At 41.9% G+C, this 20830-nt stretch overlaps 1 protein-coding gene and 1 non-coding gene across 3 annotated transcripts in view; both read left to right on the plus strand.

Moving 5' to 3' along the window:
* The first annotated feature begins 632 nt into the window (after positions 1-632).
* On the plus strand, positions 633-706 carry trnat-agu (transfer RNA threonine (anticodon AGU)). Its single transcript has one exon. It is a non-coding gene; the product is annotated as a tRNA-Thr (tRNA).
* Positions 707-3027: 2321 nt separating this feature from the next.
* The window catches only part of marchf6 (membrane-associated ring finger (C3HC4) 6), a 70718-nt gene continuing 52915 nt past the window's right edge, over positions 3028-20830 (plus strand). For both annotated transcript variants that reach the window (XM_059945386.1, XM_059945387.1), the window contains exon 1: positions 3028-3297. In XM_059945386.1, coding sequence (XP_059801369.1) covers positions 3279-3297 — 19 coding nt within the window. In that variant the 5' untranslated portion in view covers positions 3028-3278. The remainder of the gene's footprint in view (positions 3298-20830) is intronic.

The raw sequence follows: 20830 nt of genomic DNA on the forward strand, positions 1-20830 counted from the left end.
TGCCCCAGAGACAACGCCTGAGAAGATCAGTAGTTTCAGATATTTTTATTTTTATTTAGAATTTCAAATCACTACACTTTGGTTTGCTTAATGTTGGAGTGCATAAATGGCGTGGGAATTTTTTTAAAGATATTAAATATAAATTTATATAGAAACAAAAAGAAAGACCCGGAGGTCTGAAAGAAAATCTGCATCCTGACGACAAGTTAAAGTCTTCCAAACCGAATATGCCAGTCTGACTAGTTGAGTTTTTGTTTCCAGCGTTTTGCAGCTTGTTGTTTTATTTGGGTGAATGCTCAGCAGAGGAGTGGATGCTAGGTAATACCCGGTGCACGAAGAGCCAACACCGATGTGGGTTTTGCAGTGTGGAGCACCCGAGCGCAGGGTGGTGATAATCTCTTCTAACTTTCCACAGTGTCGGGACAGCGAACGCTGCAATTACCGTGTAATTCCTTCTTCTGATCTGCATTGCATGAATGGCACCGCCAGCCCAGCGCATATGTGTTATTTTTGTAGGGCCATCCATAAACGCACTATTCGATTTAAAACAACAGCAAAATGAAACAAAAACAATTTAAAATCCGTTGTGGGGCAGTCAATATTTGGTAGTCTGGCTGCCAAGCAGCTATAGCGGCGCCGTGGCTTAGTTGGTTAAAGCGCCTGTCTAGTAAACAGGAGATCCTGGGTTCGAATCCCAGCGGTGCCTGCGGCGGAAGGTGCGTGCCTCTGCTCTTTTTTCAGGTTTAGCATCTCTCACGTATATTGAAAAATATTCAAAGGGCTAAATCCGCAAACTTTTATAGCGTTGGCTCTTCCGTAAATCTTTCTGTATGGACCTTCTGTTCGGTCTCCGGTGAATAAACGAGAATTTCCTTTTCTTTCGTCTTGCCTTCAGTTTTACCCGACAGAATTGAGGAATCTTGGTTTCAGCATAATCTCTTCACAGCTAATTTTTGCTAACTAATTCGAATTATATTAATAAATAATCATTTCCGACCTTGTTAACCTTCAACTTTTAAAGCACAAGTACATAATACTTGTTTTCGTAGCGGGAGCCATCAAAGTGAAACACTGCTGAAAGCCACTCACGTGAATTCCCCGGGAGGGCGTCGCCAATGTTATTCCAAATGCCCTCGGACATCGGACTCTTAATGTAACCGTTGGCAGGGCACCAACATCCTGCAATTTCCCTGCAGAAAACTGAAACTGCACCTAGTCAGGCCTAGTGCGGGTTTAGAGACAATTAATTTCAATGGTGAGAAATGGCTCTGAAAGAATACGAAGCAGCAGTAACGAAACATGGAAGCCAACTGCAAAGAAAACATATTTGGACTTCGCCCTCATTAATCTACCATTCTCTGTAGTGGCAATATGTAAATTAGCAGGACAATTACAATCAAGTGAAGAAAAATTTCTTCTCTGGGCAGGTAGTGGAATCCTAGAATTATTTGCCCCAGAGGTGGTTAAAAGTATTTAAGGTGGAGATATATATAGAAAGGAATGACTGGCATCGTTTTTGTGAAACTAAATTATGTCTATATTCTAATAGTATGGACTCTGAATAGATCTGGTAGCTCAAACAATTGTTGTGGATCAACACAGGCAGACTGATGTTCCATCATAACCTGTTATCACATGAGTTGGAATATACTTTGTTCTGGCTTTAATATCAAAGTATGAAACCAACCAATGTTCATTTAGAAAATAACATTAAGAATATATCAAAAAGTAATCCGCCAAAACTGCCTTCAAGTTTCAATATCATCTTTGGTTCCTTTGCATCACTGAAGCCAGCCCTCAACTAATATGATTCGCTAAATCAAAAGAAAACAAATGAAGATACTGGAACATCAGAAAATGTTTGAAACACTCAGCAGGTCAGGTAGCACATTTGGAGAAAGAAATAGAATCAATGTTTCAGACCCCTCTGTTTCTCTCTCCAGAGAGCTTGTCTGTTCTGCTGAGTGTTTCTGGCGCCTTTCTGTTTGAGTTTCATTCTGCTGATGTCTAGAATCGCTAATATGTGCTGCAAACACCAGAGCTTGCTGGTTCTTCAGGCTCAGATTTTCCTGCATCTCTCTTTACCCAAACTGTTCTAGTAGTTAGGGCACTGAAATTCATAAAAAAAATAGAAATAATCTACTATTTATATAGATTCCTTGTTCACATAGAGCAAGCACAAATGCAGCCATTTACATCTGACCACTTTTAAGGCCAGATGTGTGGATGTTTGATGATGATGATTGCACAAAACTCAATATTATGGTGGGAGTAACCTTCACCAGAAAGTGAAATAGCCAAGAAGTTTGCTGACATTCTCAAGGCGATGGAGAAAGTAAATTATTGGATTAGGTTATGTCAAAATAGCAAAGGAGTACAGGCCAGGCTGGAACAGTGAAGTTTTTCTGTGCCAGAGATTCTCTCATGACTGAGAAGGCAGACCCAAAAGTTCGTTCCTCTTTCTTAATACCATCTTATTTTTTCAAGGCATCAAAGAGCTTTTATTTAAAAAATCCTACTACTGAATGTCGCAGACCAGCTTAATGTTCCCCATCATCAAGGACATCTTCAAAAGGTGGCGCCTCAAGAAGATGGCCTCCGTTATTAAAGACCTCTTCCCATTACTACCAATGTGGAGGTATAGGAGCCTGAAGTCCTGTACTTCAACGTTTTAAGAACAGCTTCTCCCCCTCTGCCATCAGATTTCTGAATGGTCCATGAACACTAACCCTCTATTCCTCTTTTTGCTATCTATCTGCAGACACTAAATCTGCAGAAAATGCTGGTGGAACTCAGCAGGTCAGGCAGCATCCATGGAGAGGACTAAACGGTTCACGTTTCTGGACAAGACCCTTCAGCAGGGATGGAAAAGGAACGGTGAAGGAGGCAGCATGAGAAGGGGGGGGGGGGGGGGAAGTAGTATAACTCACAGTATTTTTTCTCGCTGCACTGCTATCACAAAAACACCAAATTTCACGACATATGTCACGGTAATAACAGTGATTCTGATTCATAGTCGGCATAGGTGTCAGCACAAGCCGTGGTGGGGAGGCTGAGGCAGCCGCGGCCGCCGCCACACCGTCTCCCGGAGGCGCTGTGGAGCGCACGGACGTTCCGGCCGTCAATGGCGCTGTGCGTCGCACCGTCTTCTCTCGCGCATTGACTCTGGCGGTGGGACGATTCGGGCCGCAGCCACACCGAGTACCGGCAAAGAGTCTGGGGGCGCAGCCCCCGCCGCCGCCGCCAGCCAGAGCAGGCAGCTGCTCTGCCGAGCCGCCATGGAGAGCACTGAGGAGGGTGAGAAAAGGGGGACCGCGACCGACCTGGGCCCTGGGAGGGATCGGGCAGGGGAGTAGGCCATTCACCGGCCCCGGGAGGCGGCAACTCTCTGCAACCCCAGCCCAGGCCGCGGTTTCGACGATCGGGAGCAGTTCGGATCGGGCAAATATTCCTAAACCTCGCCCCCAAATACGTGACGGTAACATAATGGGCAGAAGGGGATTAAATCAGGTGCTGGTCTCTGTCCGAGGGATGGCGATGGTATTGGGGCAAGGGTTAATTAAGCCTTGCTTCTGCTGACGTTTCACATAAGGTGCATTTCCGAAGGGACACGCGGTCTCAGCGGCAAATGGAGGCATTTCACCAATGCCAGTGAAGTGCTGTTGGAATATTGTTCAACGTGGAACTTGTCATGAAAGCAAAACTTTTACTTGTCACGGCGAGAAATTAATATGTTGTATTGGCCAACGCCTTAAAATATTGTGGAACACTGCTTCCCAATGAAGGGTGCTAAATCTAGGGCAGTCAACGTTAGGACAGGTGACCAAAAACTTTATAGGCTTGCTCCGAATAAGCATGTAAACGGAGTAATCAGATACTGGTTAAGAGGAAGTTGTTGGTCATGTTGCTTTTACTCGTTTTGCTGCGGTGTGGCAGCTTTCAGTGAGTTTCAGATTTAAGGGATTCATCGCCTTGAACATTTGTGTGCATAATATCAATAGAACAATTTGTTGGAAACAAATAAGTGTAACTTTTAAATTCATCATTGGAGCATTTGGAATCTGTAGGATTTTCTTGTAGTTGACATTTGAACCTCTCCATTATGTTTCTAATTTTATTATGACTACTTAGCATGTTCATAATTTAAATTTTGTAATATAATTGCAGGATTATGATTTTTGGAGGGTATGCTTGCGGAATGCATACGAGAAGCCTTGACCAGAACCTTTTCTAATACTGTACATCATGAAGAATTTTTTTTAAGTTACTTTCATGCATATATTGAGTACAAATGTTGTTAAAGTTCAGTATTACCCAACATGAGGCAAGTTAGTTCAATCCAGCCTGCTTCAGTTGGTTGGCAACTACTTTGTTTACATCCTTATTATAAAAGCAATCTATTGTTGCTCAAGCTCCTGTTGGGTACTGCAGGGAATGATAATTCATCTGGCCTTCTCAGCATTTTCACGAAAAGGATGCTTTACAATGAAATATTTTAGATATTGAAAGTTCTTCCTTCTGACAATTATAACCAAAGTCAATTCATTTATTAAACATTGCCAACTCTGACTTTAAAAGCAACTTTGCACAGTGCAAGAAACAGTGTGCAAATGCAAAAATAAATAAATGTTGGCAACAAGAGATGAAGGGTCCCTGTAACTGCATCCTTAGGTTGTGGGAACAGTTCAGTGATGGGGCAAGTGAAGCTATTATTCCCTTGTTCAAGAGTCTGATGCTTGAGGGGTAATAACTGTTCCTAAACCTGGTGGTGTAGAAATTAAAGCCCTTGTACCTTCTTGATGACAGCAGTGAGAAGAGAGCAAAGCCTGGATGGTCGGGCTCCATGATGACATGCTGCACTCTTGCGACAGCATCCTTTGTGGATCTGCTCTGTGGTGGAGAGGGCTTTACCCGTAATGCACTGAGTTGTGTCTACTACTTTTTGTAGTCCTTTCTGTTCAATGCATTGTGTTTCCATACCAGGTTGTGATGCAACCAGGCAGTATACTCTCCACCACACATCTAGAAGTTTGTCAAAGTTTTAGATGACATGCTGAATCTTCAAAAACTTCTAAGAAAGTAGAGGTTCTGCCATGCTTTCTTCATACTGGCTATTACATGTTGGACCCAGGACAGATCCTCTGAAATGATAGCACCAAGAAACTTAAAGTTACTGATCCTCTGATGAGTTTTCTCCTCCCGAAGTCAATAATCAACTCCTTGATCTCACTGACATTGAGTGAGAGGTTCATCCACGGATTTTGCTTTGGGTATGCCTAGTATGTTCTCAAAGGCATATGCTCATTCACACAAGTATTAATGAAGTCTGTGACAGCTGTGGCACATTCTTTCAGATTTGAAGATGAATCCCTGAATATTGTCCAGTCCATCAACTTTAAGCAGTCCTGTAAGCACTGCTCCTCCTTCCTTGACCATAGCTTCTTCGTCCTCGCCACTGGTGCTGCGATCTTCAGTCTCTGCCTATATGCTGTGAGTAGAAGTACAGTCAAATGATCAGACTTTTTAAAGCGTAGGTGTGGGATGGCATGGCAAGTGTTCTTGATGGTGGTATAAGTGTTCCTGTGTTGTCTCCTCTGGTTCCCTGGGTGATGTGTTGGTTGAAATCCCCCCACAAGGAGAGGGAAGGCATCAGAGTTCGCTGTTTTGTGACAATTGATAATGGTGTTCTGTTCCTCCAATGCCTGCCAGACATTGACCTGAGGTGGAAAGTACACTGCTACCAGAATGATGGCAGAAAACACCCTCAGCAGATAAAATGAATGTCACTTGACCACTATTTATTCCCGGTTGAGTGTGGAAGACAGACTGAACCATCATGTCTGTGCACCACGATGAGTTAATCATGAAGCATACTCGCCTTTGGAGGACTAGGGTAAAGAATGAACTGAAAGAAATTTATATTAGGCAAGAAACGGTGTTGGATAGACTGTTGAGTCTGAAGACTGATAAGTCCCCGGGACCTGATGGTCTGCATTCCAGGGTACTTAAAGAGGTGGCTCTAGAAATCGTGGACACATTGGTAATCATTTTCCAATGTTCTATAGATTCAGGAACAGTTCCTGCTGATTGGAGGGTGGCTTATGTTGTCCCACTTTTCAAGAAAGGAGGGAGAGAGAAAACAAGGAATTATAGACCGTTAGCCTGACGTCAGTGGTGGGAAAGATGCTGGAGTCAATTATAAAAGAGGAAATTACGACACATTTGGATAGCAGTAGAAGGATCAGTCCGAGTCAGCTTGGATTTATGAAGGGAAAATCAAGCCTGACTAATCTTCTGGAGTTTTTTGAGGATGTAACTATGAAAATGAACAAGGGAGAGCCAGTAGATGTAGTGTACCTGGACTTCCAGAAAGCTTTTGATAAAGTCCCACATAGGAGGTTAGTGGGCAAAATTAGGGCACATGGTATTGGGGGCAAAGTACCGACATGGATTGAAAATTGGCGGACTGACAGGAAACAAAGAGTAGCGATTAACTGGTCCCTTTCGGAATGGCAGGCTGTGAGCAGTGGGGTACCGCAAGGTTCGGTACTGGGACCACAGCTGTTTACAATATACTTTAATGATTTAGATGAAGGGATTAAAAGTAACATTAGCAAATTTGCTGATGACACAAAGCTGGGTGGCAGTGTGAAATGTCAGGAAGATGTTATGAGAATGCAGGGTGACTTGGACAGGTTGGGTGAGTGGACAAATGTATGGCAGATGCAGTTTAATGTGGATAAATGTGAGGTTATCCATTTTGGTGGCAAGAACAGGAAGGCAAATTATAATCTATATGGAGTCAAGTTAGGAAAAGGGGAAGTACAACGAGATCTAGGTGTTCTTGTACATCAGTCAATGAAAGCAAGCATGCAGGTACAGCTGGCAGTGAAGAAAGCTAATGGCATGCTGGCTTCTATAACAAGAGGAATTGAGTATAGGAGTAAAGAGGTCCTTCTGCAGTTGTACAGGGCCCTGGTGAGACCCCACCTGGAGTATTGTGTGCAGTTTTGGTCTCCAAATTTGAGGAAGGACATTCTTGCTATTGAGGGAGTGCAGCGTAGGTTCACAAGGTTAATTCCCGGAATGGCGGGACTGTCATATGCTGAAAAATTGGAGCGACTGGGCTTGTATACACTGGAATTTGGAAGGATGAGAGGGGATCTGATTGAAACATATAAGATTATTAAGGGATTGGACACGCTGGAGGCAGGAAGCATGTTCCCGCTGATTGGTGGGTCCAGAACTAGAGGCCACAGTTTAAGAATAAGGGGCAGGCCATTTAGAACAGAGATGCGGAAAAACTTTTTCACCCAGAGAGTGGTGGATATGTGGAATGCTCTGCCCCAGAAGGCAGTGGAGGCCAAGTCTCTGGATGCATTCAAGAGAGAGTTAGATAGAGCGGGGTCAAGGGATATGGGGAGAGGGCAGGAAACAGGGTACTGATTGTGTATGATCAGCCATGATCACAGTGAATGGCGGTGCTGGCTAGGAGGGCCGAATAGCCTACTCCTGCACCTACTGTCTATTGTCTATTGACGCAGCTGACCTGTCTTTACAGTGAATGATGAAGACATCAGGCTGCAACACTGTCCAAAATAGCAGAGTTAACCACATTTCTATGAAGCAAAGTACTCAGCAGTCTCTAATATCCCTCTGGTCCTCACAATCTTGTTCAGAGCTCTTCAATTTTATTTTTCATAAACTATACATTTGCCAGCAGAATGTTGGGAATGAGGGTATAAGGCCTCTGCGTTTCAATCATTCCTGTAGCCCAGCGCTCCTTCCCTCCTGATATTTTTTTAAAGGGGAATTGCAGTTGTAACCTGAGTCTGCAGTTCAGAGTCTGTCGACTTTGAGGATCAATAGGCTGTCTTGAGCGTGCGATTAAAGTGGTGGGGGGGGGGGTCATCGTTTGTGGGTGATCTTGTAACACTTCTCTAACTTTGAAATTGGTAATCTGCTACTTGAATTGCCAAACTCAAATGTACATCTGTAACTTTGCATCGTTATATTAGTATAAGTGACATCAATCATCATTTGCTGGAATTTAACCATAGTCTTACTTCATATTTATCAGAAGTATATCAATCACTTTCTGAAGGATGTTTAGTAGTCCCACAGTGTTTCACTTATTATCCAATGTGCCACTGCCATTGATAAGAGTAAAATTTCTGGTGGTAGGTGATGTAGAGTTGATTGACCTCCTATTAAAAATTTCTGTTGTGCTTTAAAATCAAGCCCTGAGTGAAATGGACCAAATTTTGAAAACTTTGATGCAAAATGTGCTGCCAGTACTATTGGAATTTTTGAGGTAGAATAACAGGTTAATCAGTGGCGCTGCAGCAGAATGAACCTGCATGGTTGAAGGAATGAGATGTATTGTACCTCTGTAGCTTAAACATAAGTTGAGACTGATTCTTTGGTCAGAGACTGGTGAAGTTGCACTTGGGTGATTTTTTGAACTCTGTGCTTGGTGATCAGGAGATAAGCTACATTACAAAAGAGCCCTGATATTTTGGGATTACAATTTCCACAGTATTGCAGTTTAAGTTGGCCAATGTAGAACTAAATTACAATTGAGAGAAGTAAACCCTAGTGAAATTTACTTTCCAAATCTGAGAGTAGGTATCTGGTAGAAGACCACTATGCTTAATGATCTAAATTCTTAGAATAAACGGAAGATAAAATTTTGGATTAACTTTGTATTTTCATATTAAAGATTAGTGTTGTCACATGTACGTTGAAACACATAGTGAAATGTGTTGTTTGCGTCAAGTCAAATCAAATTAGAAGAGTTGTCCTGGGATTGTAGCCAGACTTCTGGCACCAATGTAGTTGCCCACAACTCACCCCAAACCGTTATTCTTTGCAATGACGGAGTTAATGGTTTTGTGACCAAGTTTGCGGATGATACAAAGATAATTGGAGGAGCAGGTTGTGTTGAGGAAGCAGGGAGTCGGCAAAAGAACTTGGACAGATTCGGAGAAAGTGAAAAGTGGGAGAAGGAATATAGTGTAGGGAAGCACAAGGTCATGCATTTTGGTAGAAGGAATAAAGATGTAGACCATTTTCTAAACAGGGATAAAATTCAGAACTCAGAGGTGCAAAGGGACTTGGGAGTCGTTATGCAGGATTCCCCACAGATTAATTTGCAGGTTGAGACAAATGTTTATAGATCTATAGATGTATAGAGTAGGTTGACTGGGTTGCATTACAGCCTGGTATGAGCACCAGTGCCCTTGGAAAAAAAGGTAGTGGAAACGACCCAGTCCATCATGGGTAAAGCCCTCCCCACCGTTGAGTATATCTGCATGAAGCCCTATCGCAGGAAAGCAGCATTTGTCATCAGGGACACCCACCACATGCTCTTTTCTCGCTGCTGCCATCAGAAAGAAGGTGTAGGAACTTAAGTATTTGCAGCACAAGGTTCAGGAACAATTATTAACCCTCAGGCTCTTGAACCAGAGGAGATAACTTCGCTCAACTTCACTTGCCCAGTCACTGAACTGTTCCCACAACATGTGGATTCATTTTCAAGGACTCTTCATGTTCTTGATATTCATTGCTTAATTATTTATTATTTTTATTTTTCTTTTGGATTGCGCAGTTTGCTGCCTTTTGCGCAGTGGTTATTGGTCCACTTTGTTGGCTGATTCTATTACGGTGCTCGGTTCTACTGAATACACTGACAAGAAAGCGAGTCTCGGAGTTGTACCTGGTGACGTATATGTACTTTTAATAATAAATTTACTTTGAACTTTGAGTCAGTGGTAAGGAAGACAAATACAGTGCCAGAATTCATCTTGAGTGGACAGACATAGGAGTATTTGTGAGCAGTTTTGGGCCCCTTAACTAAGAAAAGATGGCTGATATTGGAAAGGGTCTAGAGGAGGTTCATGAGAATGATTCCAGGAATGAAAGGATTAATGTGTGAGGACCATTCGATGGCTCCGGGCCTCTACTTGCTGGAGTTTAGAAGAATGAGGGGGGGAATCTCATTGGAACCTATCGAATATTGACAGACCTAGATAGAGTGGATGTGGGAGGACGTTTAGGGTGTCGAGGACCATGGGACACAGCTGAGAATAGGGAGATGTTCCTTTAGAACAGGAATGAAGAGAATTTTTTTAGCCAGAGGGTAGTAAATGTGTGGAATTCATTGCCACAGAAGGCTGTGGCCAAGTGTTGAGTATATTTAAAGTAGAGGTTGATCAGTTATTGACTACTGAGGGTATGAAAGATTTTGGGGAGAAGGGAGGAGAATGTGGTTTAGGGGGATAATAAATCAGCGTTGATGGAATGTTGGAGCAGACTGATAGGCCAATGACTTAATTCTGTTTTATGGAATGTGGGAGGAAACTGCAGTACCCAGATGAAACCTTAACGTTCTTGGGGAAAACGTACAGACTTCTCATAGACAGTGGCAGGAATCGAACCCCAATCTTACAAAGCTTATGCTGTAAAGTGATTAAGCTAACTGCTATGCTGCCCAGCTGCCCTCATTGACCTCATTCAACTGATCTCATTGGCCAAGCTTTGATCTCATGTGCGATAATTACATACACATTCTGAAGTCTTGAAGGATGTGTTCTATAAAGTTTAAATCAGGTTCCCTTTGTTTTAATTTTGTAGTTGAGTGAACTAATTCTGGTGATTTATTCTGGGTGATTCATCAATGCAAAAGTAGTTCTAAGAGCAATCGTTCTGAGGAAGAAATAAACTAATAAGAAGTGTAAACATGATTAGAATGGAATTGTCTTAACTTTCAAAAGTGAAGTCGTCAATGCCCTGAGATGGATACAAAATTTTAAAAAATACTGATGCTGGGAATGTGAAAAACAAATCTGTAGTTGCTGGAATTGCTCAGCAAATCAGAAAAAAGCAGTTATGTTTTTGCTTAAATAGAGTCCTCAGTTAAGCCTAATTTAAACACCAGTTATGCCAGGAAACACAAGCAAACAGGTAAGCTTCTCACACCTTGCTTTTTGAAGTATGCGTATACATATGTTGTTGGGAGGAAGCTACAAGATTTTAAGCCAGCAATAGTGTAAGAATGGCAGTATATTTCCAACAGTATCTATGGAAATGAATAAACAGTCATTTCTGGCCTAGACCCTACTTGTGGACAAGTTGACAAGGAAATATTGACTGTTTATACATTTCCATAGATGCTGCTTGACCTTCTGAGTTCCTCCAAAATTTTGTGTGTGTTGCTTTGGATTACCTGCATCTGCAAACTTTCTTGTGTTACATATATTTCCAAGTCAGGATGATGGCTATCTTAGAGGGCAGCCTCCAGGTAGTGATGTACCCATGTTTTTGCTGGGCTTGTTCTGGCTGATTGAGTTTGTGGGTTTACAGTGTGTTGTCTATGGAGCTTTGCTGAGTTGCTGCAGAGTATCCTGTAGATACTACTAACTGCTGCTGTGTGTTGGTGGCGGAGTGAGTGGGTGGAGTGTATTCCATCATACTTGCGACTTGTACCTTGTAGATTGTAGACAGCCTTTGAGCCGTTAAGAAGTGAGTATTTTGCTTCAAGTTTTCCAATATCTAGCCTGCTCTTGTGCCCACATTGTGTATATGCTACTCCAGTTTCTGACTGATGGTGACACCCCCAGGATATTCAGATTGGGGGATTCAGTGACGGTAATGCTATTGAATGTCGGGGATTACAGATGGATTTTCTCTGTTGATTGCTATTCCTAACATGCTTTTCCAAGCCTTATTGAACTAGGCTTGATCATCTGCCATGATAATGCTTGTTGGTAATAGTGGAGAGATACAGTTCTGCTGATGACCATAAAATGCTGCCTTAATGCTCATTTTTAATTTAGGAGCAGTTTAGCCAGAAATGTTCCAGAATATGAACTGTGGTGTCAGGTAGATAATACATACCTTGGGTGATAACCTAAAGGTAAATTTGAGGAAGTGACCCTAGAAATCCTCAGAATTAGTTCAGGTTACCCTAGTGTCTCATTCCTTTAGCTGTAATGTGGTTTAAATCGATCTCAGTCGATAAACATTGAAATCTATCTACCCATACTGAAGGTGACTATTGACAAACAATTTCCTTAAACTGTCCTGTACTATCTTTGTTAAAATACACAGGAAACCCTAAGAAGTGCATTTTATTCCCTGAGGACTTTAGCCTGCACCACAATGTCTTTTTTTTAGCAAATCAGACCATGATCTTAAGAATGTGACACAAAACTTTGTACTTTTTACTTCCATCTGTTCCCTCAATACTGCCTTTGAATTTTGAGCTAGTCGGATAAAGACTGTGACAAGCCTTTTGAGAATTGGCCAGTAACCTTAAGTTCTGATAAAAAGTCTCAGACCTGCTACATCAGCACTACTTTTTCTACGTACAGACTGTTTCCAGTATTTTTGTTTTAATTTCAACCTGAAGTTCATCAGGTAGGAATTACATTGCAGCTTTTTTTTTACCAAAACTGTTTGTTCAATTGTGTGTGTGCCAAGCTGATCAATTTGGTTTAATGGTTTGGGTATAAATTTTGCAGAGGCCTTGGTTCAGATTTAGTTTTTTTAGGTTCGTAGGGGTGGTTGTGCCAACAGAGAAGGGTGTTAGGTGTCAGGTTAGGCTTTACGGACAGGAATGTGGGGGAAATTGGAGGTCAGGCTGGAGTCTAGTCCTCTGCCCCGGTTTGAAGATGGTGATGTGGATAGGGTACATCCATGGTCGAATGTCAGGCTAGCAGACCAGCGAGGATCAGGGCTGGTGGCTGCCCCCTCCCCCAAACAGGTCAAGGCATCATCAGTGGGATTGAAGTTCTGTGCAGGCAGGAGGCATGAGGGCCAGTGACCCCATATTTATGCAAATTGATGAATTTGGAGTTTGGGGCCTAGTGTTCAGCGATCATATTTGTCATGATAAGCGAGTCCTGGAGTCAGTTCTAAAGGTTAAAGCCTTAAGGTCAATTGGAAGTTGAGAAGTCTATGGAAGCCTGGGTCTGTTAGTCTGCCGCAGTAGGCGAAGCCCACTGTCTGCAAATACGTCCGTCAGCTGAAGGCCAAGGACAGCCTTTCCTGGGGTTGGAGCACTGTGTGCACGGGTGGAATGGAATGAGGCTTGTTTTGCTGCTGTTTTATTGCTTTTTGTGTTCTGAGTTGTTTTGCTGAGCATTGTGTGCATGCTATGTTGGCGCTGGAATGTGTGGCAACACTTGCGAGGTGCCCTCACCCCCACATCATTTGGTAGTGGTAGTTGTTAACGCAAGCGATGCATTTCACCGCTGTATGTCTCTGTGGTAAATGAATCGGGATCTGTGAAGGGTCACATCAGAAACAGGATTATTTAGTAACTTCACAATTTAGATGGTTCCAAATGAATAGCCATGAAGTATGCTCAGCTGGATGTGACTGTTTAGCACTCAAGCTTCAACCTAGTACAAGCAGGGGTGAATGTTTCCTCATTAAAAATCATTTTAAAATAATTTATTCCAGGGAAGTCATATGAACAAAGTTAGAGTTTATATCTCCTCAACAGTACCAGCAATAAATGCGAGAATATGCTTCAGTTGATGCAAAAAACCATCTTGAGTCCATCTTTGAAGTGCTGTTGCCCCTAATAATTATGCTAGTTGCCAATTTCAAGCCTATTCAAAGTCCATTCACCTCTGACGGATGTAATTTGAGAAACAGTTTTTGTGAGTTTTTACTGGAATATTTATCTCTAAAAATTATCTACCAATTTTTCATGAAGCCTTTGATAAAGCCAAAGAGCAGCTGCTATTAAAGAAAGTGAAAATATAATACTTAATATGCAGTTTCCATTACTAAATATATCCTGGAATATACGTATAATATAGAATGTATTAGACTATTGATACTTAAGTGATTTTGAAGATGGGAAGCATAGCTTTATGTAGATGTTGTAATTGAACAAACAGAAGTCCAACTGTGTGTAAAAGAGTAAGACTGGTCCTAGTTTATAATCTTGTTTGAGATTCTAAATCGGAGAAAGGCCAATTTTGATGGCATCAGGAAGGATCTGAAAGGTGTTGGTTGGGATAGTTTTTTCAGACAAGGGGATGACAAGTTACTGGTCAAGGGTACTGGTGCATTCCCTTAACTGATAGGACTCGAGAGATATCAGCATTTGTCACCCCTTCCGGGTTGTACGCGTATAATGTGATGCCTTTCAGCATGAAAAATGCCCCTGGGACATTCCAACGTATGATAAACTCTGTGATTCAAGGCTTGAAGAATAGTGGGGCATATATTGACGATTTAGTAGAATGGAACGACACGTGGGTGGAACACATTGTAACAGTAGAGAAATTATTTCACCGGCGCTCTGACAGTGAATCTTGCCAAGAGTGAGTTTGGTCACACCAGGGTCACATATCTTGGTTATGTGGTGGGCCAGGGTCAACTAGCTCCTGTGAAAGAAGGAAAGTGCAGGCTATCGCTGATGTACCCGTTCCAATGGGTAAGAGAGCCCTGAGAAGGTTTTTAGGTATGGTGGGGTATTATCGAAAATTTTGCAAGAACTTTGCGGATATTGCCCTTCCACTGACAAAACTGTTGGGAAAGAGTGAACGATTTGTGTGGGATGAGCGTTGCCAAAAGGCATTTGAACTGTTAAAGGGTATCTTGTGTCACCATCCGGCGCTAAAGGCACCGGACTTCACTAAGCCGTTCTCCCTAGCGACGAAGCTGCAGGGGCGGTGCTATTACAGAGGGGAGATGATGGTATTGAACATCCAGTGGCATACTTTTCCAAAAAATTTAATGTGCACCAGAAAAATTACTCGACAATAGAAAAAGAATTGCTGTCCCACAGTTTTGCATTACAACTTTGAGGTTTATGTCAGTGCCGCTCAAAAGCCGTTAGTGGTGTACACTGACCACAACGCTTTGGTCTTTTTAGATAAGATTAAAGATCGAAATCGGCGTTTATTAAACTGGACCCTGTGTTTATAGCAGTTTGATATCGTGATAAGACACTTAAGGGGTATGGACAATGTCATTGCAGATTGCCTATCCCACTGTTTAAAAAAAATGCTGATGAACTGTGTAAATACTAAATGTACACTTTGTGAAGTAGAATGTAGTGCTTGGTGTGTAGAATCTGTGAGTGAGCAAAATTTTGCTCAAAGGTCAAAATTTTTCTAAAAGGGGGAAGGTGTCATGCAGGTGAGAAACTGCTAGAAAATTCAGCAGTCTAATGAACAAGGAGGCAATTAAAAGAGAGAGAGGACTCTGACTTGGTGTTGATAACACTTTTAATTGTGACCTTGAGAGAAAGAGAGTATGGCGCCAGCTGAGACACGAGTTGGGAAGTCACCATGGTAACAGCTCAGACCAGTTGAGCTAACAGATGGCTGGAATTTCGAATGGAATATAAAAGTTGAGGCTTTGGGGTCTGATAACGGCAGAGGAGACACAACATGGGAGAATTGTGGAAGCTACCCAAGAAACCAGTAGTGGAGTTTAAGACCACCACGAGGGTGGAGGCCACGGACCAATTAATTTTGACCTGTGATTACCAGTGTGGGTAAGAGCTTGTCTGTGGGGGTCTGCTGGTGATGAACCCGTGCCGTGGGTTAGTAGACCATTCCCTAGAAGGGGCTCTGTCCATCTGTGTCTGTGTGGGATTCACACGAAGTGACTGTAAAGGCTTCGGAATCAAAAACAACTAAAGCTGCCAACGTAAACATCAACTCAATTAACTCTCTCTCCATCAATTCAACTTGACGCAACACAAAGTGAACTAAACTGCTTAAACTTACCTGACACCGTAAGACTGATATCTACCTCCGGGACTGTTATCTTTGTATCCACACACAGACATCTACGGAGATATAAATATAAAAAATAGTTTATAACCTGTATCATATTATCCAGTTTTAATGATATTAATTCATAGTAGTAATAAATATAGTCTTAATTTATAATAAACCAGACTCCAGGTGTGTTCCATTTCTGCTGGTCCTTTTCAACTTGTTACAGGATTCGTGACACTTGGCAGAAATATTAAAACTATATTTATCCATGGGTGCATTGGCAGAGGACTAGAGGATAGTCAATGTTGTTCAACAAAAGCTCTTAAGAATAAGCCAGGAAACTTTAAGCTGGTGAGCCTAACATCAACAGTGGATAGATTATTGGAAGGTATTCTTAGGAGGAAAATATGTAAGTATTTGTATAAGACAGGGCCTGATAAGGGATAATCAACATGGCTGTGTGTGTGGTAGGTTGTCTCTAACCAAACTGTGAGTTTTTCAAGGAGGTTACTAAGGAAAGTTGATGAAGGAAATGCAGTGGAAGTTGTCTACATAGACTTTGAAAAAGCCCTTGACAAAGTCCCATTTGCGAGACACATCAAGAAGAGTGATCTGTGAATACAAACCAGGGTATGATTTACACAGTTAACAGTAGGGCACTGATAATATGGTAGAACAAAGGGATCTGGTCATCAGCATAGTTATGTGCCACATTGTATGACGTGGGCAGTCTTGGTCCTCCATCTGTCTTTAATCTGAGAAGCTCTAGTAAGCTATTTAAAACGTTTCCGTTTATCCCTTAATGTAACTCATGAATGTCATGTGCTGTCAACTGTGGCTTTTTCTTCCATTAATTTTTCCGTCACTGCAAGATGTTTGAGCTTCTCTTTCCTTGGTACATGTCCCAGAAATTCCAGCAGCCATTTCCTGATTGATGATGTCAGCTCTCTTCTTATTCCAGCTTTTCATCACACTGGGTATAGAGATCTATAATTCCTTGAAAGTGGCATCACAGGTTGACAGTGTTGTAAAGAGAGCCTTTGGCACATTGGCTTTCATAAATCAGAGTATTGCGTATAGCAGGTGGGATGTTTGTGTAGAAGTTACATAAGACTTTGCTGAGGCCAAATTTGGAGTATTGTGTGCAGTTCTAGTCACCTACCTACAGGAAAGTAATCAATAAGATTGAAAGAGTACAGAGAAAGTTTACAAGATTTAGCTGGGTCTTAAGGACCTGAGTGATAGAGAAGGGGTGAATAGACTAGGACTGTTTTCCCTGGAGTGTAGGAGAATGAAGGGAGATTTGATAGAGGGATACAAAATTATGAAGGGTATAGATAGGGTAAATGCAAGCAGGCTTTTTCCTCTGAGGCTGGGTGAGACAAGAACAAGAGGTCATAGGTTAAGGATTGAAGATTGTTTTATTGGAACCATGGAGAATGAAGAAAGCAAATTACTTTAAGTTACAGAAAAAGTTGTGGATGGATGGATAGGGCAAAAGGACTGTCTTGGATAGGGTGAAATCATAATTGTTCAAGTCATCCACTGTTAACACAACTAGTAGATTAATGAGGGTAGTTAGTAGAACCAGTTAAGGGAAAAGAACAAGCAAAGGTTACGTAAAAGAAGTGGAATTCAAGTCAACTGTTTATGAGACTTGAAAACATAAGAAATGTTGGAAACATTGCTGACATTTGGCATTGTCTGTAAAGTGAGGAAAGTCTAACCTAATGTCACAGATAGATGGTAGTACAGTACAAAAGGTCAGTTCTTATACAACAAAAAAAAGTCCAAGTTACCTGAAACTATTGACTTTTCTTGCAATTCCCAAGACTGCAACTGCCCAATTGGTAGATGGGGTGCTGTTCCTCAACCTTAATTTGGGCCTTATTGGAATATGCATAAAGGCACAGACAGATCTAAATGAGAGTAGGATAGGGAATCAAAGTGAATCCTTTACTTCGGTTGGAGAAAGCAATTACCCAGCTGCCTTTGGTTCCTAGTAGAGACCACATTCTGAGCATTGAAGGGAATGCATTAGCTTGAAAGTGCAAGTAAATCATTGTTCCAGCAGAAAGGGCTGTTTGAGTCACAGGTGTTGAAACTCCCTCAGATGCTTGGTGGAAATGTTGTGAGAAGGTTTATGGAGATGGGAAAACAGATTAGGGTATCGTAAACTACTTGCTCCCTTTGGTGTACTTGGGGAAGGGGTTGATAGGTGGTGTCAAACAGTGAAATATTGTTCAAGATGGCAGAAATTCTAAGTACCATCTAAAATGTGTTTCCAATAAACTTTTTTATGCCATGGACCAATGCTTTAAAGGCCAAGGTCTGTAGGGTGGTAGGTGAGAACCAGATAACCTATGGTCGTTCTGGACAGGAGAAAAGGTTTGAGCGCAGAGGTTTAATATACAAATTAGATGTTCTTAAGCTATAGTAGTGAAGAAACTATGGCTATAAGAAAAGGAAGTCACTTTAGCAGTGCCCGAATGAAAAGAGCAGATATTGTGGAAGTAGAAAACCTGGATGAATGGGATGATGCCCCAGTGTGGGGAAAAATTAGTCAAGGTGACGAGACTGTTACTTTTAATGGATGTAAGTAGCTGACATATCCCCAGAGACTGAGAAATCCTGAAAGAGGAAGTGTCAGCTGAACAATGTGAAGGTGAGACTAGGCATGGTAAAAGTGATGAAATTTTTGTGAGAATAGAAAGCAGCATCAATGCACTTGTCATTGCGCCAGAAAAAGGCAGATGAGGTTCCTTGAGTAGAATTCAATAGACAATAGACAGTAGGTGCAGGAGTAGACCATTCGGCCCTTCTAGCCAGCACCGCCATTCACTGATCATGGCTGATCATACACAATCAGTACCCTGTTCCTGCCCTCTCCCCATATCCCTTGACCCCACTATCTATAAGAGCTCTATCTAACTCTCTCTTGCATGCATCCAGAGACTTGGCCTCCACTGCCTTCTGGGGCAGAGCATTCCACATATCCACCACTCTCTGGGTGAAAAAGTTTTTCCGCATCTCTGTTCTAAATGGCCTGCCCCTTATACTTAAACTGTGGCCTCTAGTTCTGGACTCACCCATCAGCGGGAACATGCTTCCTGCCTCCAGCATGTTCAATCCCTTAATAATCTTATATGTTTCAATCAGATCCTCTTTCAACATATGACAGTCCCGCCATTCTGGGAATTAACCTTGTGAACCTACACTGCACTCCCTCAATAGCAAGAATGTCCTTCCTCAAACTTGGAGACCAAAACTGCACACAATACTCCAGGTGGGATCTCACCAGGGCCTTGTACAGCTGCAGAAGGACCTCTTTACTCCTATACTCAATTCCTCTTGTTATAAAGGCCAGCATGCCATTAGCTTTCTTCTCTGCCTGCTGTACCTGCATGCTTGCTTTCATTGACTGATGTACAAGAACACCTAGATCTAGTTGTACTTCCCCTTTTCCTAATTTGACTACATTTAGATAGTAATCTGCATTCCTGTTCTTGCCATCAAAGTGGGTAACCTCACATTTATCCACATTAAACTGCATCTGCCATACATTTGCCCACTCACCCAAACTGTCCAAGTCACCCTGCATTCTCATAACATCTTCCTGACATTTCACACTGCCACCCAGCTTTGTGTCATCAGCAAATTTGCTAATGTTACTTTTAATCCTTTCATCTAAATTATTAATGTATAGTAAACAGCTGTGGTCCCAGCACCAAACCTTGCAGTACCCCACTGGTGAGAGCCTGCCATTCCGAAAGGGACCCGTTAATCGCTACTCTTTGTTTCCTGTCAGTCAGCCAATTTTCAATCCATGTCAGCCCCAGTCAGTTAGGATTGGCAGCAACATCTCCACGACCTCCATCTGCACAGATGCACCACAAGGCTGTGTGCTTGGCCCCCTGATCCATTCACTTTACACTTATAGCTGCATGGCTAAGCACAGCTCCAATGCCATATTCTAGTTGGCTGACTGTTGTAGGCCGAATCAGCATATAAGTGGGAGATTGAAAATCTGGCTGAGTGGTGCCATTAACAGCAACCTCTTACTCATTGTCAGCAAGACCAAGAAGCTGATTACAATTTCAGAAGGAGGAAGCCAGAGGTCTACAAGCCAGTTCTCATTGGAAGATCGGAAGGGAAGAGGGTCAGCAACTTTAAATTCCTTGGTGTTATTATTTTGGAGGACCTGTCCTGCACCTAGAACTTAAGTGCAATTATAAAGAAAGCACGGCAGTGCCTCTACTTCCTTGCAAATAATTTGGCATAACTTCTAAAGCTTTGTCTATAGAAGTGCAGTGGAGAATAAGCTGCATCATAGCCTAGTATTGAAACACCAATGCCCTTGAATGAATACAGCCCAGTCCATCATGTGTACAGCCCTCCCCACCATTGAGCACATCTACATGGAATGTTGTTGAATGAAAACAGCATCCATCATCAGGGACCCCTACCACCTAGGATATGCTCTCATATTGTTGCTGCCATCAGGAAGAAGTTAGAGGAGTCTGAAGACTCATACCACCAGGTTCAGGAACAATTTTTAGCCCTCACCATTGGGCCCTTGAGCCAAAGGGAATAACCACTCAACTTTTCACTTGCCCCATTATTGAAATGTTCCCATAACCTATTGACTCAATTTCAAAGACTCTTCATCTCATGTTCTCAATTTTTATTGCTTATTTCTTTATTATTTCTTTCTTTTTGTGTTTGCAGTTTGCTGTCTTTTGCACATTAGTTGAAAGACCAGGTTGGTGCAGTCTTTCATTGATTCGATTATGGTTATTATTCTTTCTTTCTCAATCGTGTTTATTAAGTTTCAAATTGATAAACGTAGCAATCTTAATGATACAAAGAGTTCAAGATTACATTAATAACGGTTAACGTATACAGACACAGACTCCAAGAAATGTATGTAACCTAAGCCTCACAATCTCTTAATAACTGAACATGAAAAAAAATTCAAAACATTTTATACAAAAAAAGTCCCCCTAAACTTCAAAAAAAAACAAAACAAAAGCTGGGCTGCCATGTTTCATGTTTTAAAATCATTATTTGTTACTAAC

This window comes from Hypanus sabinus, chromosome 20 (assembly GCF_030144855.1).
Source record: "Hypanus sabinus isolate sHypSab1 chromosome 20, sHypSab1.hap1, whole genome shotgun sequence".
In the NCBI taxonomy this organism is placed as follows: Eukaryota; Metazoa; Chordata; class Chondrichthyes; order Myliobatiformes; family Dasyatidae; genus Hypanus; species Hypanus sabinus.